Below are 24,650 nucleotides of genomic sequence, written 5' to 3' on the forward strand. Positions count from 1 at the left end.
TGTTTTGGCGAAGTATAAAGCAGAAACTAAAAATACATAAAAAATGGCACCTATAAAACTTTCCAAATCTTTAGTCGTAGTATTAGTAAACACATCTTGTGCAACAACAGACACATAGACACACAAAGTCCATGTCTGTGGGAAACACTGGCTCACACATCTGAATATGAATGAGGTGAATAACATCACAAAAATTTAATTTTACAAAAATAAAAACAACAATCAAGAGGTTTGAAGAGTTTTCAGTTCATTTCAATAGTTGCTGCTTTGTTAAAGGCTGTGTTTCTCTGACACAGAGAAACACACACACATTTACATCTGTGTCATGTGTCTATTTTACTTTCACAGTTGCCTCTTGTGGGCAACAGATATGTTTGATAAATTGTCTGCCCATACAGATACGCAGTACATACATGGAGACATCACAAATCCATTTTTATTCCAGTGGAGGAAGTGGTGGGGTAAGCAGAGTCCAACTAAATTAGAAATTAGGCCAAGCAGGCTTGAAGTCCCAGGAGGATTATTTTCCAATTCTGCCCAAGTTTGTGGGTTAGTGTGCATTTGAAAATGAGTCAGTGTGTGAGGCTGACAGTGTATTAGAGTAAGCCTAAGTTTTAAATCTGAGTGTTAAATCGTAGTGTGACACTAATTTATTGGGGGTGTATTGCAAAGCTTTTTCACTGTGTACACATGGGTTTGTCTTTAACCTGCACACAAGTACTTAAGTGACTTTTACTGAACCTGACTAAACCAAGAAGAGAGGGACAGTGTTCTTCCAGTAACAATTACACAGCATAATTTAATTCTGGTACCAAGGGGTGATGTGCAAGATGCTGTTTATTCTTTGACCATCTGTCACCAAGTGATGGACCCATGAACATTTTATTAACTATTCTGCTTTCCTTATATCCCAGTAGGAAATGGAAAGATTGAACATAACACATTAAATTATAAAGCATGCAGGCGCAGAGTCTGAAATGAGGGTTTGGGACCACAGCCAGGAAATAGATTTTGTATTTCAGACTAGAAAAGACTACATAGTAAACAAGAAGATGAGTTCCTGATAAAACAGGAGACTGTATGAGCAAAGTTATGAAATGAAAACCTGGAGGATACATTTCAAGATGTGATGTGGGTTTTGCATGTGTTTTCTATCATATCACACATTTCATTATGAAATAACATGAAAACATATTCAGTAAGTACTATTGGCATAAAATATAATAAAAAAACAGGAAAAAAATACCTCAGAGAATTTAACATATGTAAATGTTTCAATGTAGTATAAGTGCACTATGGATCTATTTTGTATTACTTTGTAAAAATTACTAGGGATATTGCAACAATATCAAGAAAACGCTATACTGTTTTATTATAATTTCTCAGGAGCAACAAAGACTCTGACAACTCATTTCCTCTAATGAGCATTTTTTCATTCACACTACAAGTGAATGGCCAAATGGACACAGACACAAAACATGGACACACTCACACACACACATAGACACACAGACAGAAAGACAGACACACACATACACACACACATAGACAGATAGACACAGACAGAGAGACATACACATGGACAGAAAGATAGACACAATCACACATGTTGAGTCTGTCGTTTAGCAGCTTGAGAACCAAAACACACTTGCTAGCATTTTGGTTCTATACACTCTGTTTCACTGACGTCCTAAAACTATTGATACTGTCAACCCAAGACTGGGCACATAAAGGTAATACAAAACCAAAGGAGCCTTTGCTGTCAGGGCCCCTAAACTTTGGAACAACTTGCCAGAGCGCAAAAGCTTTTATTGTGAGATGTCTTTTTGATTCCATTTACATTTGACTTTGATTTGTTTGGATGTTTTATATTTGAGTTATGAAGCACTTGTCACTTGTGTTCAAAAGTGCTATACAAATAAAGACTGATTACCAATTGGCTTCGTAATAACGTCCTCATTATATCCTTTTTTAACATATTCAACATTAGCAAGCTCATATATTCCGGTGCTGTCTTGTGTTTTTGAAGTTACTGTTGAGTGTATGAGTAATGAGAGGACTGCAATCATTTTTAGATGCGTTTTAAACATTTTTGCATGTGTGTGAATTGTGTGCCATCACTACAAATCCCATAAGTCGGATGTGACAGCAGTTACAACAGTTATATAAAATCCAATTGCAATATCAATTTGAATTGAATTTGCTACTCCACAATATTATAATATAATATATATATATATCATAAAGAAGACTTCATAGAGTTGAGTAAATGTTTTCTTAGCAGATCTATTGTCAATAAGATGGTGGAACTTAATAAAAAAAACAATTCAGGCTACATTTTCTGTAGCCTAAATTGTTTTTTATTTGACGCTATCCACAGCTGGAGAGAGGCACCTTTCACTGTCAAAAGTGAGAAATTGCTTGAATCCTAAGCTGTTTGTTGTTTTTGTATTTGTGTGTGTTTTATAGTAATGAGTTGAGTTGATGTGTTGGAGTTACGCAAAATGGTGGCACTGAAGATCATATTCATCACAACTCAGTGCCACCGACGTCACAAGACCGCGCTTTCTGTTGGAAAATTGTTTCCGCGCTATGGAACAAGTGATGTGCTTCACCTTTTCTGCAGTAACAATGGCCCAAGGCTGTTTTATAATTGTTAGGGCATGGAAGGAATGACAAGTGGAGAGTGGTGGAAGATGCCGATAAGGAGAGTGTCAAGGCTGGGAGGCTGGCACAATCCAACCTCCAATTTTCTTAGGACTTCAGAGAAGGCCAGTGTACTGGGAGGAAAAAGGAGAGTGCTGACAGAAATTACCGAGAACGTTGTGCACACGAACACTTCAGATACCAGAAGCAATTAATAAAAGGCAAGTTTTGGATTAAAATGTTTTCATGAGTCAAAGTAACTTGATTTCCATAACACGGATTCATTCAATAAAGGGACTTGACGTCAAGAGTCACATTTCTCAGAACTTGTCCTCACTTCTCTCTGGTGACCTTTATGACATCCACAGTTTGAAAAACAAACAATTTCAAAGCCATCACATTCACTGCTACCACAACAAAAAAGATTAAGTAGGGCACTTTGAGGATTTTGCACCTGTTGAGGCAACCTGATTTCAAAGCACGTCTCGTGTGTCAAATTCAACACTGGAAATCCTTTACTTTGATCCTTTACTCTTAAAACTACAAATGAAATAAGGAATATGTCATTCTTGATGCTGACCTCACATTTTTGTCAAAACCAGCCCTGAAGACACCTGTACATGCTATACAAACTGCTAATGCAATGGCCTATTGTGGGCTTGGCTTCCGTCCTCCAAGATATGACTTTTCTTCCTCGTCTATAATGGACTGAAAGGCCTTACTCCACAATTCATGATAGAAATGCTTCAAGGCAATAAGCCTGTCCGAGCTCTCAGGTTACCTGGCAGTGGTCTGCTTGTTGTACTGAGGGTCAGTTCAAAGTGGTGAACTTGCCTTTAGTTTTAATAGTCCTATGTGCGGAATAGCCTTCCTGCGAGTGTGTCCTCAAACTTTTTTGGTAGCAGCCATAACTTTCTTTTGTTTTTTTTCTATAGCCTTTCAACATAGCACCAAAGCAACTGTGAGTGGCCCTCTTATGACATGCTTTTTTGTTGTTGTTTTGTTTTTAGCTTTAATGGAAAGTAAATGTGCCAGCTATAATAATCAAGTGTTACAATCCTTATGTTCGCTCTGATTAAGACTTTCTCTAAATGAAGACAGTGAGAAAAAGGCAACTGTTAAGCAATGAACTGCTGCCAGCAGGAGTGTCAAGTTTGTACGTGGGTGGCATTTAGACATGAGGCGTTATGAAATGTCAGTATGCCTCACAGTTACAAATGAACTATCAGCTGTTCTAACCTCAGCTTGTTTACTTGATCACAGAATAATTTATTTATCATTAACTTATCCATCACTTTACTATAGCTCATTTTTGTAAAAGGATTTTTGGCCCACTGTCTTATCTTCCAATGTCAGAACATTTCTGTTGTAGTCACTTGCAGAGTTTCTGTAATTGGTTGTGCTTTCTGCTTTTGCAGCGTGTTTCTGTAGTTGGTTGTAATTGCCCACTTTGCAGTAATAATTTTTCTGATTGCTGCGCCTGTATTGTCAAATGTTTTCTTTGTTTTCTTGCGTTTTGCCTGTTTCCATGCTCTTTAGTTGCAGTGCACTGAGCTCTCTGGGCCACCGTCATCACAAACTACAATATACACTATACTCTTAATACATGCGCTCAATTTGTTGCCATTTGTCAAAGTTCATGATTGCCACTGGGTGCTGTTTATTTAAAAAAAAAATCTGAAAAAATAAATATAAATAATATATAAATAATAATATTAAAAACAAAACTCACTTACCAATGATGCAATGAGGCTCTGTCATGGCAAGGACATCATCAGGATGAAGTTTCAAAGTTAAAGGGAGGGGGAGGTGATGCCATCTTTAATAAATCAAACATCAGCATCAGGCAATTATTTGGTGCATAGTAGAATATTTGCAAGCAAGAGAGAAAGATAGAGCGTGCAGAGGAAAAGACAAGAACATGCAATGATAGCAATGTTATTCATAGTGATAGTAGTGGCAGCAACAACAATAATAATGTAATGGCAACTGTAATGCACCTACTGATAAAAGTAATAATGATAGCTAACAACATTAATAATTATTATTACTAATTATATTCAAATTTAGCAGGTGTAGCAGCAGGTGTTAAAAGGATCATGGAGAAAATGGACCAATTATGCTTGCCTCTGGATATTAGTATAATACATTAGTATAATACATATATACAGTGTGCGTACACTCATTTATTTGTTGCGGCTCAGGTAATAAACTTTGACATACAGGGCATGAGATAAAAAGCTTTTTTCATTAAAGAGTTGGCATTTAAAATAATGAATTACAGAGTGTGAAATGTTGAGTATGAATTAAATAAATGTATATGTTACTCAGCCATCAGTATAAAAAGTGTGCAGAGCCAGAGAAGAGGAAAGGGAGAGAGAGAGAGAGAGAGAGAGAGAGAGAGAGAGAGAGAGAGAGAGAGAGAATCCTTTCGAGTGACACATAATGAGAGCAACCATCACGATCCTCCTCTGACACATAATTAACCAGTAACAAAAGTTTCACACATGAAGTCGAACTCTCATCTCTAACATTCACAAGCCTTTGGCTTCCTTCTATAACAATTGGTTCCCAGGTAACACTCACCTCATTCTTGTCACAGACGGGTGTGGGTGGGTGGGTGTGTGTGTGCGTGTGTGTGAGTGTGTGTGTGTGTTCGTGCAGGTGTGTATGCATCAGTGAATGCATTATACTGGGCGTATGTGCAGTGTTAGGTAAGATTATCATTGTATGTGGGTGGCATAAGTACATTACACCCAGAGCAGTGTGTCTGTCATCGCTCTGATTAGGAGTGATGTGCTTTCATATTCTAAATGTAGTCCATTAAAAACTGTGCTCACCTTGCTCGGCTAATGAGCTGCTGCAAACTGTGGAAATTCCCGCTGCTGGAACCTCACGGTGCACATTTCTTGAAGTTGGTCCATTTTCTTCAACAGTTATGGCTTGATGTCACTGCGGAGGTGGTTGAATAAATGGAGGAAATGAAAGTACAGAATACAGTACATACAAGATACATTTCTCAGTGAATTTGTACTGTGAGAATACACATGCAAACCCACCACATCTTGTGTTACAACAGTTATCTGAATGCCTGTGCTGTAATTGTTTCAATGGTAGTCTTTCCTCAACGAGACCATTAACTAATATGGCGTTAATGCTGCTGCTTCTGGTGGATTTATTCAAAGGCTAAGCAGTGTGTCATCAGTCATTATCTTCCTCTCCTGCTGAGCAGTAATGTTCTTTACTCAGTGTGTCTTAGGTTCCTCCAAGGCTGGTAAACACTGTTAGTCAGCACAGTTCTGACATGTCCCAGAGGAGAGGATGGTGCAGGACGCAGGGACTGGCACTCACTCGGCATTTCAGTCGCTGCAGAGGTTCTGCTGACGTCCATCTCTGCTTTTCCCATATTGTGGATCGTCTCAGTTACAGCTCTCAGATATCTAACATTAGTTTGACAGAAGCAGGCGCGGATCCAGAAAATTATTCAATTATCATTATTGTTATTATTAGCTTATCTAGGCTAATGATTGGCACCAGACAGCAGTTCTCATTTGTTAAAGGGCTTTGAGCCAAAACAAGCATCTGCAGGCTTATGCCAAGCAGGTGTCCATTCCAAAATGATTCTCTTGTAGTTTATGAAACATACCATGTGGATTTTAGGTGACAGCTAACTGAAGTTTATTGTGTCTATTGGTACAAATGAGGAATCCTATTCTAAATTTTGGAACTCTACTGCCTGCCAGTCATACTGAGAGATCGCAAGAACAGGCAACAGCCAAAGATAATCAAAACTTTCACTTTGTATATCTCATACAGTTAACGACTGTTTGTTGGGTGGAAATGTAAATGCTGCTCATGTGAAAACTAAGTAATTTCTCACGGATATTGCTCCATGTCATTCGAGCTCTGTGACAGATTATCCGTCTCTTATTTGGTTTCTTCCATCTGTTCAATTATTATTTAAGTAGGTAGTTCTTCTCCATTTGAGCCAAAGATATGGACAAACAAATAACTTAGCACATGACCGGTCTTTCCCCTCTCTCTAACCGTGTGAGTCATCTGGTTTTATTCTGTGGAAATGTGATGTCTAGACATCTCGTCCTCTCTTCACAGAAGTCATGAGGCATCATGAGTGACTTGGATAGGTCTAACTTGAAGACAGAAATGTGACAATGCATTGTTGTTGCTCTTTACTATTTTCAACACCGATTCCTCTCGCCTTGTTGAACATACAGAAGTTTTGTTTTGACACGTGACTATTTTAGTAAACTCTGTGATGCAACATCTAGTGTCAAAAACAGAGGGGCATGACATGGAGAGAAAATGATGCTCGACTTTCCCTAATGAAGGAAAGAGTGGCATAAAAATGGTTAAATATTAGAATACTTTTGATATGTGTATACAGCATTCATTCAAACCTGTCTTAGAGCTGCTCATCATAGTAACTGATATTACTAATGTAGACCAAGCTAAGAAATTAAATGAAATCAATTCTTACTTTGAGTCATATACATACAGTTAAAAATCATTTTTCCAACAGGACTGGTGTATTTTATGCAGCTTCAGTCAGATATGTGTGTGGGTATTTATCACCATCTACTGGTCATACAAGGAATAACCAAACCATGCACAAGTGGGCAGACTGCGAACTCAACAAAAGCTTGTACACACAGATACCGAGTGATTGAGTTAGAGGTGAGATACAAATTAAGGAAGATAAGGAAGTTGGCCATCATTTAAAAACTGAACTGACAGGAAACAAAGAAATAATGTTTTTCAGGGCAGAAAGGTTGTGAACCTTCAGTGGAGATGTTAGATGGTGAACTGTATTAAAATGTCATAGTAACTATAAATGTGCAAACTTCCCACCTTTATATTTCTAAGAGCACACTTTGCTAAATAAAACGGGTATTCAATTTAGTAGATGGCAAGACAGTAAAAAAAAGAATCAATAAATCATACACAAATTGAAGGGAGAAGAAATTGTATTTTTTTCAGAATTTTATTCTTTAAATTATTTTATAAAATCTCATTTACGTTTCAATATCATTATATTATACTATATATATATATATATATATATATATATATATATATATATATATATATTCACCAATTAACAATTTTGGCTATTTTCCCTTTCCACCCCCATGTATGCCCACACATTGATCATAAGGTCCATACCCCTTCACATAGACGTTGTGCAATGATCCTCAGTGCCAAGGTGGAAGGGGGAAGGCGAGAGGGGAGACAATGGGTGAGGGTACGTGTTGGGTTGAGGGAGAAGAGGTATGGGTTTGGGCCTTGTACAGAGCATGCCAAGAAAGAGTTTGGGGAAACAGGGAATGGTAAAGGGGCTGCCTAAGTACACCACCACTGTTAATATCAGTAAGATAACCACACAAAGAGGTAAAGGGAGTACTGACTTCCACAATGACTTGAGTGTGTCCGCTGTGGGTTAAACCAATCATGTTCAAATGGCTCAATGTATTCCATGACACAAAATAAAAATAGCTCTTTTGTTCTTCCAACATCAGTAATTCATCTCCACTGATGAATGTAAAGTAAGCTCCACATTAGATATTTACCTATGACAATCAGTCATTTGTTCACTAAAAGATTAAAACAGTGCCCACAAACTTAGCAGCAGCCCTGAAGACTGTTTAGCCCTTTGTAGTGACCTCTACAAGTTATCAGTCCACTGATCTGAGTCATATCCATGTCCCATGGTGTGCGGGTAGGTATCTATGTTGATTATTCTCTTTCTAGGCTTCTTAAAAAGGCCAACATCTACATACACAAGGCTAAACTTTAGCAAAATCACAGATTAATGTTACATCAACTGTACATCCAGGCAAGCCACAGGATTCTGTTTTTTACTCCAATAAGATATTTGTTCTTCATTTGGCAATATGATCACTCTTGCAACATGGCTCAATACTTCTGAAAGTCATTTTTGTTGCTGGTATGATTTGCAATGAACAGAGTCGAGCAACTGAAATATATCTATGATAAATATTCAAACTATTTAGAAAGGCTTCATTAGATGAAAATACAACAATTGCACACCTCCCCTAAGGTCACTCAAGACTTTTGTGATACCCTAGTTAGCTAATGTTGACCGAAGAACGTCCTTGAAAGAACCCTTAAGCTAAATCCAAACAGTATCAAAACATATCTTCTTTATGCTGCTTAACATGATGAAGACACAAAACACAGAACTTGGTTTTAAAGGGAAGGAATGAACAGAAGTGTGAGATCAGACACCACCCCCTTTAACCAAATGTGTCTTTGCTAGTATCTGTAAGCAAAAGAAAATATATATCAAATTTGACTTCTCTGTAAGCCTATAGTATGTATATATATTTGTTTACAATGTGTGAATTGCTGCATAATTCTGATGACATGCATTCACATTGGTTCAATATGCTCCATCTTAGAAACCCTGTGTGGCGCTTAGTCAATATTAGTGTGCATTTTTAAATTACTTCCTTAGCTGTCATGGAGCAGGCTACAGGCTGGTAAAACAGAGCAATATAAATGACAACAGCAAAAAGTTAAAATACTCAAGGACAGGACAGCTGAATGAGCTTAAGGCATTTGGAGGTTACTCCTGACAGAACATAAAGGCTTCGGTAGCCTAAACAGTCTGTCAAAATAACCCAGACTTTTTTTTTTAATGAAATGTGATTTAAAATTAGCCCTTGGTAGCAACTGTAATATATAGCAGTAATTCTCCTAGTACACAGAGAATCAAAGCCTACTCACTAAAAGAACCCTACAAATTCATGACACTCACAGTTTTAAATGTTAGCAGAGTTTGATTACCTGTGATGACCCCAACCTTTTCCACAACAAATGGCAGCGACTTGCTTGAGGAAACTCAATGGCCTTGGGGGGGTCTATCAGGGTATTAAAATATGCAAAATAACAAACATTATAACCATAACAGACCTGGAAATTCACCACAAAACTACACCTGATATTACTGTGGTGTACAGTTGGGTGGATGCAACAACATGAATCACTGTAAAATATATAAATCCTATCTTTGTGAAACTAAAATGCTAAATGCTTTCAACACGGTGGCAGAGAGGCATCAATTCACCATCACTGAATTGTCATTTTTGAGGCAATAGTCTCTCACTGTACTAAACTGCAACTTCATTTTTTATTGAATGAGAAAACAATTTACGGTACTATGCAATCAAGCACACCACCAACACAAAACCCAGGCACAAAAATTACAATACAATTCCAGCACCTTTCTGAAGGTCTCAACCAAATTAAGCTTTGCGAAGGCAGTATTGTTGTAGGGCTACTGTATTTAGGTGCTTAATTATAATTCACAGTTGTTAATGTTTTTATGTCCACCTCGCTTATATAACTGTAACGATCTATAAGAGAGAAAACCCTGTGCTATGTTGTTTAAATATTAAAAAGCCTAAACAAAATAAATAACCTCTGCTAACCTTTAAAAGTGACTGAATCCATCGATTGTAAGGAGATGTATTCTATTTAGCCAAAACACAAGTCACAAATTATATTATAATAAATACAGTATTTCTTAGGCTTTCAGGGCTAGTTTGAAACCACAATGTCTAACTGGGTGTATAAGCTGAAGCCATTTGAGGTAGACAGAAACTGTGTCAGTGTATACACTTTCATACTGTCTAAGACCAATCAATAGGCTCACACACTATCCAAGAACTGCAATCACTTGATTTGTGGCCTAGCGTGAGGCCTCCTGTGACCCCACCTGAGACTGACAGGGAACCACTGATCTGGTAAGGGGGCACTACAACATCATGGACATGGAGGCTTGAGGAGTGTAATGAAATGGGATAGGGGGCTTGGAACTGACACAACTCAACAGGCTATTTACCAGAAAGAAGTCAACACCACACATCTCCAATGTCTCAAGTCAACAGCAGCATTTGAACCTCAGTCATGGAACCAGAAACAATTGAGGGTTAATTTACAAGGCATAATCTTTTAAATAGAATATATGGCATCTGACCATTGTCTCAATATGTCCCTTTGCAATATCTCCCACCCCATACCCACAGACATAAGTTTATACCCCCAAAATCCCAATGCTAGACCTCATGCCCATTTAACAGTCTCGCATTGTTCTAGAGAATAGAGATTAAAAATATATACTATTGACTTATTGACTTCCAGTGTAAGATTTCTGTTTTTCCCTACTATTTTTCAAGTTTAAAAAGATCTCCTTTGTCAGAATGCAAGCTCAGAAGTCTTTTCTACACACACATACACACACACACACACGCACTCACGCACGCACACACACACACACACATATATATATACTGTATATATATATGTATATATATATATTTATATATTAGAGGAATTTTTAGCTGAGAAGTTAGGCAAAGTATATATGTTCATTTGGACGGAATTCATTCAAGATGAGAAGGAATAAACTCTCTTTTCTCCAGTTTCCCTTTTTGAGGAGGACAAAATTTGAGGAACTTGGGAAGCGCTACAACATCACATGACTACTCAAGAGCAGGTAGCAAGGTAAAAGGAAGAAGAAATAGATAAAAGGCCTGAACTTGTACAAGGCAGAGAGATGGGCACATGATATGGCTCTCTGTGGCATGTGCATTCCAGGGCCCTACTGACGGTAAGAGAAAATGTACAAAGTTCAAGAGACTGTTATTGAGAGCGATAAGACCATCAGATAAAGGGGAAGATAGTGAATTACTTGTTTAAGTAGGAACTGCGCTGAAGCAATAGTGCAAGACTACGCTGCGGGTTAAGGGAGAGGACGAGAAGGGAGAAGAAAAAAATCTGCCTGATTCATCGGTACACCAGGTGAGATATGGTGCCAGATTTGAAGTTGAGCTGATGGTTGGGCACAAAGCTGTGCTGGGGATTCTTTCGCGTGCACATATCCTTTGCATACAAGCCCATGCACGAGTCACATGACACCTTCGAGCAGTTCACACAGGTGTGTGATGCACCTGGCTTGTTGCAAAACCCGCACCGCGATCCCCCCATGCTTATTCGCTCACTGCTGCCTCCCTTTGGCGTTGTCAAGGCAACAGACTTGCTTTGAAACAGCTTAGTGGACATGAGGGGTTTTTCCACCATCTGGGGGTGAGGATGCGGGTGAGAGTGCGAGTGAGTCAGTGTGAGGGGGTGCGGGTGGAGATGGGAGTGGGAGTGAGTATTAGAGTAGACAGAAAGCTTTTCCTTGACAGGGATGTATCCATCAAGGGGTCGCGGGGATTTGGGGTGGTAGTCCTGGAGGCCACAGCAAGGGGAGGGGTCTACATCATGACAGGCAGAACATAGGATCATGTCACACCTCTGGCAGGAAGCCATAGTTGAGCAGCCAAGCCCACAACCCTGACACTTCACACTCCCGTGAGCTTTGAGCAGCCACGCATCCCTTGCCTCCCGAGGCTCTCTGGATGGAGGTCGAGATGGAGTCTGCCTTCCTCCCGTCCCAGCACCACCCCTCTCAGTGTACAAGTCAATTTCATCCAAGGAGGACAGGTGGTAGGACGTGTAAGCATCAGCCGGGGGAGGTGACTGAATTGGGAAGAAATCCGCAACAGGGCTATAGGAAGGTGGCGCTACCACTGAGAAGAGAGATGCTGAGGTGCTGGGCCTGATGATCTCATCCTTCATATCCTCCTCTGCATCTACAAACAGAGGCTCCTTCCTCAGACTCAATGAGGCCTTCAAGACAGGCTTGCTAACAGCTGCGTGCCAGTGACCAGCCCCATCTGTAACATCCACAGACTTTGATGGTCGGCTGCCTCGCCTCAGGTGGTGGGCATGAGGCCTCTCTATATCCAACGGCCGCACAGACAGCCGAGCCATATCTGCCCCAAGGCTGTCACGTCTGCGAAGCGCCTCAGCACAGCCAGCTGCATCATCTCTGCAACCTCTGCGGAGTTCCAGGGCCTCCAGCTCTGAGGCTGAACCACGGGCCAGAGCCACTACCTCTCCCAGAAGACGACACTCTGCCTGGGCCAGGAAGAGCTCAAACGCCAACTGGCGGAGATGATTTGCGCCTCCTGGGTGCTCCTGCAAATGGAACTGCGAATCATGGTCACAGGCGTAGCCAATGGTGCGCATTAGAGCTCGGAGTTCAGAATCAGAAATGGCAGACTGCAGATGGTACACGTATGGGCCAGTGAAGGTCTAAAAGAGAAACAAGTTAATCAGCATTAGTGTCAGTCACTTATAACAGCTTGACACAGTAAAGCTAAAATCTATCCTATTAATAGACATCACATGCAATTCCTCTGATATAGGTTTGTTTTTCTACAGTGTTTACAAAAATTACAGATGAAGATCATTTTAGCAGCAGGTTCGAGTCCTGTGTTTTATATTTTGGTGGTGATGCTACCCTTTTGTTTACATATAACACACCCTTAAATGTTATGATTAGAAAATAAATATTTCTAACAAACTAAATACTAAATAAACCAGGGGATTACGTGTAGATGTTTATTATATAAAAAGGATGTATATGTTATTGTTAATATGTCAGGTGCTAATGTTGGGCAGCCTTGTGTTGATGTATTCTTTATAGAAGTTATTAGGTGCTCGATAAACTATGGAGACAAAAATGTGATCTCGCATTTAAATCAAAAAGTTTTTTTGCATCCTACACATCATCACTGTGAATCTGTAAATATTCTGTACTACCTCTGTACAATTTCAGTGCTTAAAAACCACTGCAGTCTTTGTGACCAGTGGCAGGGCTACTATAAAAGGAGGCTGTGAAAGATCATATTAAAATTATAATATAAAGTAATATTTTATTTCTTTGCAACTCGCTCTATTTTCCAGGTGTTCATTTTGAAATTTTGAAAGTGTTCATACAGAGAATGGGAAATGTATGTATGCAAATATGGGGAATACTGGGGAAAGCTGTTGGTGTTTTAATAACCAGATACTGGTTGATGTCAGCTTTAAGCTTTATGTAAGCATGAAAAACAATGCTGTGAATAAACTAAACTCACCTTTATACATCTGAACTCCTTCTTCCAAGGAAAGAGCAAGAGGTTGGTGCAGATGGTTTCCAGGGTGTGGAAGGCTCTCTCCAGACTTTTCAGGTTGCCCCCTCTCTGGCAGCGGAGCGAGTTCTCCACCACCTCATAGAAACGAACCATACGGAAACGCTGTGCCGGATCTGGCTGGTATGCCCCAAGCAGAGCTGTGGCTGTGGAGAGCAGGGCCTCACTGTCCTTGTATCTGCTTCTGTCCCCCTCTGGTGCAGTTCCAATCCCTGTGTATTCCCCTCCCTCCTCCAGACGCCTCTCCAGTGCCGTCACATACCTCCGAAACAGGTCCTCTTTTAACTTAGCATCCATTATCAGCAGCAGACTATCAGTCAGCTGTTATACTTTTCTGAGAGAGCCTCACCCCTTTTAGCACACCCTGCACCAGGATGTTACATTCAAGCACCATTTTTTGTCACCATTATTCACTGTACACACTGGCACACACTCAACGTTAATAACGTTTTGGAGAGGTGGAAGAGGAATGAAACGTTGAGTCCAATCAGAAGCACATCCTCTAAACAAGAGACGCACTTGTCTGATGCTTTCAGTTGGCGTAGCTAGGCTGCAGCCTGTAGGGATGCCTTCTTACGGGCATCTCTGGTACTGGCTCAAAGCCTGAGTTGTTTCCAGACAAACAGGCCTATGTCGTGCTAGATGAGGTCAGGAGCAGCTTTTGCTTCACACTCTGTTAATGCAGAGTTGTATCTATTCCATTCCTTGGTTTCAGCATGTGCAGGGTTCAAGGTCACTCATCATGAGGACACATTCATTATTGTGTGATTCTTCTGAGCTGTCTCCAAGCTGTAATGACACAAGAGGGCATTAGAGAAATGGAAATCTCTCAGTCTGACTTACACAAAGACGGAAGGAAACTTAGGTCAAATTCCTTAATTGTGATTCAGTCAGTGTTAATTCTGTTCAAAACAATATGCATATGTACCAACCATCATTAAATCATGTTTTTTAAAAAACTATTGGTTCAGATAAGAGGGGGGATGTATAGGTATCACTATTTTGAGAAACAGAGGCTGTACTCTGAGTGGGATGATGTGAGGATGTGTAGGCTACTTTATGTCGGTTGTTCAGCTAATAGTTTGGACTGAAAGATTTTCATAATTATGTACGCAAAACAAAACTAAGGTTCATAACTAGGGTCGGGACTTAATGTTGACAAACGTGTCCCTTTTATCTTGCGCTCCTGTTTGCGCCAGTGAATATGTAAGCTATCGGTACTACGTTACAGGCGTGTGACCCATGGTTACCTGCACTTAGCATTAGTGAGCTTACATTAAGAAGGCAAAATTAAATGTATGGAAGCGTGTAAGCCTAACATCTGCTATGAGGCTTGAACCAAAGTAGGGAAAGGATGGTGCTTCCCGTTCCCAGGCGAGCCGACCGGCTATTCCAGTTACCTCGCACATCAACCTTAGCAAGCATCCGTTTAGCGAGCTAGCATGCCTTAGCTAACACCAGCATGCCTTACCACTGCGCATTAAACGCAACAGAGCCCCTCCACCCCGACCAATATTGATAATAAGAGAAACAGTCTGAGGACAGCCTGCACATGAATTTTCCATGACTTTCAAATCCGACAAAACCTGATGCTGTGACTGACATGGGCCCCCCAGCTGAGTATAAGCTAAGCAGTGAACGCCCATTTCTGCGCAGCTGGCTAGCTAACAATTGCTTTAGCTAGCAGGGCGGTCCATCGCTAGATAGAAATCTTTGGCGATTTTAGTGTCAATTATCAAAACATATACCGTAACTATAGAGTGACTCTTGTAGGACCCAGTCTAATTCTGATTCAGCTGAGAGATCGCACCGTTTAGATAGCAGAAATACTACCACCCGCACATCTTACCTTTAACAAGTGCTAGCCGTGGCTAGCTACGCCTCCTCAACTGTTGGAAATTCCCATCAACACAACGCGCATGCGCTTGGTTCTGACAGTTCATCAGCATCAGGAGCCCACGTGCTGAGGAGGCAGGGATACAGAGCCCATCATCCATAACACCACCAGTGTGCAGAATGTATTAGTTGCATGACAAGAGTATTTTTGGGAGACATAAATGTGATTTCCCGCATGCAGTTTGTTACTAATTTTGCAGTGTGTATTTGTGTGCATTGGAAATATTTGTGTCTAGTACTGTCTAGTACATACAAAGTGCAGTAAACATTACAAAAAAATAAAATCAATATTTGGTGTAACCACCCTCTGCCTTTAAAACAGCACAGATTGCCCTTGTATTACTTGGCAGGTAGGTTGTTCAAAGCATTTTGGAGAAATTTGCACAGTTGTTCTGTGGACTTAGGCTGTTTTAGGCTTGGCTACGGTCTCTTCATGTGATCACAGACTAAATCAGTGATGCTGAGATCAGGCCATCTGTTGCAGGACTCCTTGTTCTTCTAGGCTCTGAAGATAGTTCTTTATGACTCCGTTGTTGGAGCTGTATGTTGGGTTACGTTGTCGTGCAGCAGAATTAATTTAGCACGGGCCAGACGCCTATCCAATGGTATTGCATGATGGATAAGAATCTAAAATGCTTAACATTTTTGTACTATGTTCATTAAACAATTAATATAAATCCTACCAACAACAATGTGAAACTTTCTACAGTTCTAGCGTATACAATTTGAGGATTTGCCGTTTTTCTCTGTTGTATATAATTGCAATTATTTTATTTATTTGACAAAACATTTTATTGATTAATCAAGAATATAAGCAGATAGAGCAATTAAAACATCATTGGTTACAGATCAAAATATTTCAATGGTTGTCCACTGTTTTTTATCAGTGATGGGAAATAAGTTCATCTTCCCAACTTCTCTACTTAAGAGACTTCATACTTTTGAGGTACTTGTACTTTACTTGACTATTTCTGTTTTCTGCTGCTGTACACTACTCCATTACATTTTAGAAAGAAAAAAAAGTATTTTTTTACTCCACAACATTTACTTTACAGCTATATTTACTCATTACTTTATAGATTTATATTTTACATAAAAGACATAAAATGAGGTTTTAAAATTAGAGATTAAACCAGTGGTTCCCAATATATTTGGCTGGAGACCTCTTACAAGAAACAGTGTATGGTTGGGCCCTCCACATTTCAGATATCTTTTTAAAGTAATATTATCATAATATTACAGCCATGGGACATTTTCATTCTATTCATTGTCTTCAATTGTATCCATGATTTTTAACACCTAATTATTACTGTTTAAATTCAACCATGGTTGTGACTAATACATCGACAAGTGGGTCCAGAGATGATTTATGGTGTATAAACTAGGCTACACGTTTTTTGTGGTCTTTAATCAAAGGGCTTTACTCAAACAGCAGACTCTGGTGTGTATTAGTGTATCTGTGTGTCTGAGTACTAAGTCACTACTGAGTTACACAAAGAGAAGGGGTGGTGATGCAAAACAGGGTGAGGGGGAAAATCTAAACAACTGGAAACCAATCAACACAGATGTTAGAGAAAACTGTTCAGTTTCATTAGATTTTTAAAAAAAAAGCGGTGGAAGCAGTGGGTGGAAAATATATATGGATGCTCCATCTCAGCATGCATATACATGCCTCTGTGTGTGTGTGTGTGTGTGTGTGTGTGTGTGTGTGTGTGTGTGTGTGTGTGTGTGTGTGTGTGTGATATCAACCAGTTGTGTTTTATGATGTTTAACCTGGCCCCAACATTAATACCTCATCATCTTTGTGCAATATGAAGCCTTACACTAACAATTCCTTCATCCAGCAAACCACTACTAAAGTAAAGGATCTAAATACTTCCTCCACCCCTGGTTTTTACTAAATCATTTGGGAATGTTACCATGACGTTGTACTGTGAGCCGTAACTCCGCCCTCGCGCTTTTAAAGCACAACCAGGAGCCGGTGACGTCGATACCGGGACGGTCGGTGGGGGGCTGTCTCAGTGAAGAAAAGAAATGGCGATGCTCGGAGGGTTTAGCGCAGCACAGCACAAGAAAAACGTCTCTGACGGGAGCAGCGACATGTCAGAATTTGTCTGTCCAGTCTGCCTTGAAATTTTCGACAGTCCTGTAAAGACACAATGCGGCCATACGTGAGTATTTTGCCTTTTTTACCCGATTGTCCTCCCCTTAACCCACGTCTACCACCAGCGATGCAACGGTACGAGCTAAAAATAATGGGGGACACGGTTTGTTTATGAATGTGTCGTGCCACCAAACTCGCAAAGCATCGACCATGCGTGTGTCTGCTTCTGCCGTGATCCTGTAATGCTATTCTGCTTATTTGAATTTTTGGTAAAAACTAGTGCAAGCTTGCTAAATCAGTTTCAGTTTTGTTTACATCAAAGAGGAGGCCTCACCTGGGAGTTGTAGTTTATATCGCCACTGCCTCAACTTGTCAAATCACTTTAAAGGACTACAAGTCCCTGCGCCCTCTTGAGGTGGGGACTTTCCATCTGCTTTACAGGAAGCTCTTGTCAGGGACTTAACAGGGATATTCCTGCAAATGACAGTTTCCAGTTTCTCTTGTCAGACAGTGTGTTTTAATGACTGCCTATAAATAGAAGGGATACCTGAAGCTATGTCCTGCAGCTCACCAGGGACCAAATTAAAGCTGATCACCTGTGCTCTAGTATCCTGGTTATGATCAGGCTTTTGGAGGTTACACGCTGTGCATGTAAACATCTCATTCTGGGTTCAGAAACCTGGATAAGATCTTATTCCAGTATTGCTTAACTTGAATAAATACCTGTAGTACTCAAATAGAAACCAGGATAATGTGAGATGGTGAGAAATCAAGAGAAGACTGCACATGGATTTTCATAAACCTGAATACTTGTTTACAGGGAGACAATTCTCATGTTCTATGTAAACATCATATCCTCAGTATGATCTAAATCATCATCATCATCACATTCCTACTCTCATCTCTTGTCAGGTTTTGCCAGAGTTGTCTGCAGGAGTGTTTGCGTCCACAGAAGCCTGTCTGCGCTGTATGTAGGGCCTCGCTGGGCCAAAACTGGACTAAAGCTGCTGAACTAGAGGCCCTCATCCAATCATCTGTGGCGGCTTGCAAGGGGTGTGGAGCTCAGGTATGACATTGCAAAAGCCGACATAAGGTGTCCGAAAGACGTTTGCTGGTTTGTTGTAAATTGGATTTGGATACATGCAAGAGTTAAGACAGATCACAACCTTGAACAAGGCAACAACTGAGGCTTAAGTTACCATGACTGCATATGCACAAACTTCATTTTATGTTGAGCCTAAATTTCAGCCTTTATACTCAGACAGTAGCAGAGTTAAAAATTGCAAACTCGAGTCAGCAATTATGTGATGCTGGTCATGCAGTGGTGGTTACTGACGTGTTTTCTCACTTTGCAGATTGGCCTTTCTCAGATGAGAAGCCACACAGCTGCCTGTTCAAAATACCAGGACTACATTGAGGAGGGAGTTAGGACCACTGCCCAGACCCAGCCTGCCATCATCAGGTGAAGTACAGCGCACTAAGGAAAAATATGACTCAATCACTATTCCCTACATAATAAATCCTCAACATTTTTATACTATAGTGAGCTGTACATTGTGATTTTGGACACTTGTGTTTATTTTGAGCAATCACTGTCAGTTGTAGTATTGCATAACTTTAAAGCCATATTCAAACCAAATCCTGCCCTAAGTGTAAAAGCACAACCCCCCTCATTCATGTCAATGGAATTACTGTGTTAACACAGCAAGCAATGCCATCGCAGAGGACAAGGTGCTGATTAGGCCATTTAAATTGGTACAAGCACAAATTGCAGGTAGATTACTTTGCAACATGAACGCTGTATTTCTGCTGTTTACCTTGTTATCATTGCAACACAAAGCAAAATAATTGTTGCTAAGATAATTCTCCAGAGTTGTAGAATAATCCTGTCTTATAGTATTATAAACTGGACTTCCTGGACTGTGCCTACATCAACACTTTCACTTTCACTTTTAAACACAGGGCTGTTTTCAGCCTAAATGTCTAACAATATATTTATCAAAGACAAGGCATTGTGTTGTGGGTTTTTTGGGGGGACAAAAAGTAGAGGTGGATTTCTGAGGCTACTATTCACTGTGTTTATAGTGCATACTGTACATTTTAAACATAACTTTGGCACTCAAATAAATTGAGAGAATAAAGAGATGTTCGACATGGCTCAGGACTTCACTGTTCTACCATTTCTACAATCCATTTAGGGATGGCCCTAATTTCAAGTATGACTGCTAAAGAAATTTTCTGGTATATTACAACATAGGTCTTACTGTCATAGTTTACATAGAATCTGTATAGGACAGCATAATGTTTTTCTCAGCATCATCACCATAGACTCCACTGGAAACCTGTTTACAATCTAGTCTGATGTAGCCAAGGAAACCCTTTTTTTTTTTTTTCCCCAACAGCAGTTACATATGCTTCATTAAACTATCTGCATGACTTGTCATTAGGTTTGACTTCCCAGTTCTTTAACCTCATCCCTTTGTAAACAAAACAGTCAACCTGCAGACTGCAGCCATAAGTAAGTAGATCTGCAGTGCAGGAGACAGTAGTAATGGATTATTGGGGTAAAAACATATACCTTCATTTAGACCAAAACATAACATTTTGTTTTCACTTGGAGATGCAACAATAAAACTTTGTGGCCTCTATTGTTCATTTCGCAGTTGGATTAATTAGGAAACAGCCTCTCTTTGCAGTAAGGCAGCACCAGAAAAAAAACAGAAAAAGACTTATTTTAGCAAAAATCTAGGATGATGACATCTTCTCTCATGTCATGATATCAATATTATATTGATATTAACCAGTATAATGGATAATATCATTGCATCCAAAGTGCAACAAAAAGCAAAACATTCCTATATTTAAGAAACAAATCTCTGTAGAAAAAATGTTCAAATACAGAATCAGCAGCGTGACATATTTTAATATCCATTATTTTTATTTGGTTTCTTTACCACAGTCCAGTGCCAAATCGCTACACCTTCACCTGCCCATACTGCAACTGCCAGAACCTCGATCAGGACGGCCTAGTTGAACACTGCACTTCCCAGCATGCTCGAGATGCACGCCAAGTAGTAAGAAACCCAATTTCCATTGTGATTCCATCAGTTGGTTTCACACATTGTTTGGATCTAAACATGGTTAATAATTTGTACCGAAATGTTTTTCTTACACTTTCTTAACACTTTTATATCTGTTTAGGTATGCCCCATCTGTGCCTCAATGCCTTGGGGGGACCCTAACTACAGGAGTGCTGACTTTTTCCAGCACCTGAAGATCAGACACACCTTCTCCTATGATACTTTTGTTGTAGGTTGAGGCACTAAAAAACTATACAGAGTTTCTTTTTTATGTTATTGACTAGTGAACTTATGTTGTGTCTGTTTTTATTTTCCTCACACCCATGTATTTGCAGGACTACTCCACAGATGAGCACACAATGATCCAGGAGGCTCTACAACGCTCCCTTTTGGACAACTGAAGTGTGAGGAACAATCCACCAGAAGAAAGATCCAGTGAAGTGAAGGGGAGATGGTGACGTGAAGTCTTTTGAAGACAGAATACCACACTTTATCATCATTCATCTATCATGAGGATGGTGGTACTACATTGCTGTGGGTAATCAGTTTCACACGGGATTGGTATTGTAACTATGAATCTATAGGTTTATTATTAAGATAATAAATCACGCAATATGGTTAAAAAAAGCATATTGTACTGTCTGATTTAGGAGTGATACTGTGTTTCTGGTGTGATAATCTCTTACCTTCCCCCAGTTGAGTCTGTAGATTTGATAGTTTGTTGAATATCTACTAAACTATGTTTATTAAGCTGTTCGTTCATTTATGACATGGTGTCATATAGCCAAAAATTCCAAAGTTGTAATTAAAATTCCCTGTTGTCAATACTTGATGTTATAAAAGGGTTTGACCACTAGGTGGCTAACTATTGCCAGCAAACAACAAACTTCACCCAGTGAAGTCATCAGTCAAGTAATGTTAACAATAATATATAATAATCTGCTCAAGAGTGACGATGCATGTTTACTCTCAAAAGAGGGGAATTTGTTTTTTTGTTTCTGAGTTCATTAGGAGATGTCTTTTTTATGCTGTTTCTGGGTGAAGTGTGTGTGTGTATGTATGTGTGTGAGAGAGAGTATGTGTTTGTTCTGTTTTCAGAGATCTACTGGAAAGAATAAATAATACGAGGGTCAAACAAAGCCAGAGATGGCTGTTTGCTTTATTGTAATGTTTCTCCCTTATGTCTTTGTGCCTGCTGGTAGATCTTGTTTCTGACTTCCAAAACTCATAGGGCTAACACTTCATCCGGTGAACCAAAACATGCAAATAGGAGACCATCAGTGTGTCAAAACTGGTCAGTTATGTGAGTTTTTTTTTTTTTTTTTTTTTCCATGTGGCGAAACTTTCTTTGCATGTTTATAGCCATAGGAGGGCAGTAGAGTTCCACCGTTCTCTGGCCACCCATGACAGCCGCTGACCCTCACCAGCCTCCTGGCTCTGTTGCAAGACATAATTCAACACAGATTTCATGCTATAAATGTGCTTTACTCAGTGTGTTGTTCTCCGACTTTTTTAACTGGGTTTTGTGCATCAAATGCAGCATGCAAAAATTTCACTGGAAACTGAGGGTTTTTTTTGGGGGGGGGGGTTCATTGGTTATAATTTTAACAGAATAACCATAACTTCACTTCACATGACATTATATGACTTTTAACTGTAACTTACTGTCGTGCATTTTCTTTTTCATGCCCAGTGTTCACAGTGTCTACTGGTTCTCATCTTTCTTAATATCACTGCCAACAGTTCTGAAAAAAAATCAGCATAGTTATTTGTATGCTTCCAAATACTGGCAGCATGTGAAGTAACAAAGAATTTGTTTGACTTCAATTGATTTTTGCTGGATGTTTTGTTTTGGTTCTTATATTGTGAATTGTGTCTATTATTTTACACCAGTGTTGTTTTCCAATGACTTGTAATTGTCACAAATCAACCATATACAGTAGTGCAAATCTTCACACACAGTTGCATTGCATTTGTCTTCTACCAACGGGTAAATAAAACTGCATACACCCAGATCAAGTAGCTCTAGAGCAGAACCTTAATGCCTTTTCACGTAGTCTTTGGTGCCACTTGGGCCTAGATGTTCGTTTCTCTCTCCAGTAAAATGTGTAATAATTTTGTATGTGTTTCTCATGTATAATGAGCTTTTTTTTTTTCTTTCTCAATATATCTCTCATTCTCTTTTGTCAGCCCTATTGTCAAGGGGTGCTAAATCCTGATAAATTAAAGCTCTTTAATTATTTAAACCCTGGCCCCAGAAATCAGCCGTAGTGATTTATACCTGTGTGTATGAGACTTGTGGGGGAAGAAACAACACTCACTGCTTTGATGGATGACCACTGTGTGTGGGTGAGTGTGTGTGTGTGTGTGTGTGTAAGAGAGCGCAGTTAAAAGGAAGGTAATTTGCAGGGTGCATCAGTCGAAACTCTGGATTTGCTCAGCTGTCATAATCAGGCAATGGGCAAAGTGATGTTTTATTGAAAAGAACTAACTGGAAGCAACCTTTCTACAAACCTTTGTTCATGTATTAGAAATCAGGGCAATGCTATGTCACACCAACAATGATCTTGCGATGTGATTTTGCATGTACTTGAATCTGTGCTAAGTTTATGATGAAACTTAGGCCCTTCGGTGTACATTGTCCACAGGGAGAGAAAACCCTCTCATCTCTGTTCTTTCCTTTGTGTGCTTCTTGTATCTGTAATTACTGTAGCTAAATGATATTACAGTTTCTCACCTAGCTCTACGGAGAATCTCACCCACCAAACTTCTTGATGTAGTCTCCCCTTTCTTCTCTTTTCTTCTCTTCATCCCCCCCTCCTCCGCGATCAGGTTTTTGCTCCTGGCAGATAGAGGAGAGATGTTAGCTGTGAGAGAACTAACGAGATACTCGAGTGCTTCTGGGCAGGAAGGAAGTCGAGCCGAAAAACATGGCAGAGAGAAGTCTTTCTTGTCTGTTTGGTGGTGGCACTAAAAAAGGGAGAGGGGGGCCAAGGTGGGGAATAGGAATAGGAAGAAAGAGAGGGAAAAGGGGAAGAGAAGTGAACATATTGAATAAAAATTTCATAAAGTTCAGCGTGTGGTTTCTTTGATGCGAGCAATAGATAGTGTGTGCAGTCTGCAGGCTCTGTGGAGGCAGCAATTAATGCTACATGTGCCCAAAGGCACACTGCGAGAGTCGTGGGGACGGTGGCTTGTTTTATAAGTGTGCCGCACCATCACTCTACCCTAGACACCCCTTCAACAGCCCTTTTGTTTTCTTTTAATGTGTTGTCTTCCACCCAAGTCTCCTGTGAAGAAGGCACTATGATTGAAACCCAGCATCCCTGAACTTGTAAATTCATGCCTCTCGGTAGCTGTCTGAACTGATTATCGCCAAGACACTTGGAACAGTCACAGATGAAACCACCAGAAGTTCAGTCAATATTTTTGTAATATTGTTGAAATTGCACACTTTTGAGTCATGAGTCAGGGCCCAGCGCCACCCACTCTCATTGACTCCTCTCTGTCTGTCTGCTTGAGTTTTGGCAACAGTCTGAAGATATTTCCTTTTGGACCAGGTCCAGAAAGATGGTCTCCTGTAGGTTATTCCGCACCCATCACGCAGGACATCTGCAGCCAGTGAGCTAGGAATTAGGATGACTGACTCCTACCCATCACCCAGTGCTTCCAGTGGAAGAATGTCTAACATAAAAAGAGTGATAGTGCATCTGTGGTATTAAAAATAGTTTTGAAACATCCTGTGTGATACACAGAAATGGTGACAAGAGATAGGAATTCCTCAAATGCCTGGAAAGTTCCCTCTCCCTTTCGGTCTCGCTCCCCTCTAGTTTTGCTGAGGCAGGTATCTGTGATGAG

At 40.0% G+C, this 24,650-nt stretch overlaps 2 protein-coding genes across 2 annotated transcripts; one reads left to right on the top strand and one right to left on the bottom strand.

The window, feature by feature from the left end:
* Positions 1 to 9,798: 9,798 nt before the first annotated feature.
* Positions 9,799 to 15,693, bottom strand: spata2 (spermatogenesis associated 2). Its single transcript, XM_023425085.2, has 3 exons — positions 15,562 to 15,693; positions 13,659 to 14,501; positions 9,799 to 12,831 (listed from the first exon to the last, which is right to left on the bottom strand). The coding sequence occupies exons 2-3, from the start codon at positions 14,007 to 14,009 to the stop codon at positions 11,476 to 11,478; spliced, it is 1,707 nt and encodes a 568-aa protein (XP_023280853.1). The 5' UTR covers positions 14,010 to 14,501; positions 15,562 to 15,693; the 3' UTR covers positions 9,799 to 11,475.
* Positions 15,694 to 17,604: 1,911 nt separating this feature from the next.
* rnf114 (ring finger protein 114) lies at positions 17,605 to 23,043 on the top strand. Its single transcript, XM_023425261.2, has 6 exons — positions 17,605 to 17,779; positions 18,625 to 18,778; positions 19,068 to 19,174; positions 20,672 to 20,786; positions 20,914 to 21,021; positions 21,128 to 23,043. The coding sequence occupies exons 1-6, from the start codon at positions 17,643 to 17,645 to the stop codon at positions 21,191 to 21,193; spliced, it is 687 nt and encodes a 228-aa protein (XP_023281029.1). The 5' UTR covers positions 17,605 to 17,642; the 3' UTR covers positions 21,194 to 23,043.
* Positions 23,044 to 24,650: the final 1,607 nt, after the last annotated feature.

Source organism: Seriola lalandi, unplaced genomic scaffold (assembly GCF_002814215.2).
Source record: "Seriola lalandi dorsalis isolate HSWRI2012SDOR001 ecotype SW California unplaced genomic scaffold, Sedor1 jcf7180002054767, whole genome shotgun sequence".
Classification (NCBI taxonomy): domain Eukaryota; kingdom Metazoa; phylum Chordata; class Actinopteri; order Carangiformes; family Carangidae; genus Seriola; species Seriola lalandi.

What these genes read in the sequence shown, in the direction of transcription:
- spata2 (XM_023425085.2), bottom strand. Translation starts at nt 14,009, where the DNA reads ATGGATGCTAAGTTAAAAGAGGACCTGTTTCGGAGGTATGTGACGGCA. An exon ending in AGGAGTTCAGATGTATAAAG is followed by an intron (nt 12,832 to 13,658) that starts GTGAGTTTAGTT and finishes TTTCTCTTTTAG; the next exon opens with ACCTTCACTGGCCCATACGT.
- rnf114 (XM_023425261.2), top strand. Translation starts at nt 17,643, where the DNA reads ATGGCGATGCTCGGAGGGTTTAGCGCAGCACAGCACAAGAAAAACGTC. An exon ending in GCAAGGGGTGTGGAGCTCAG is followed by an intron (nt 18,779 to 19,067) that starts GTATGACATTGC and finishes CTCACTTTGCAG; the next exon opens with ATTGGCCTTTCTCAGATGAG. An exon ending in ACCCAGCCTGCCATCATCAG is followed by an intron (nt 19,175 to 20,671) that starts GTGAAGTACAGC and finishes TCTTTACCACAG; the next exon opens with TCCAGTGCCAAATCGCTACA.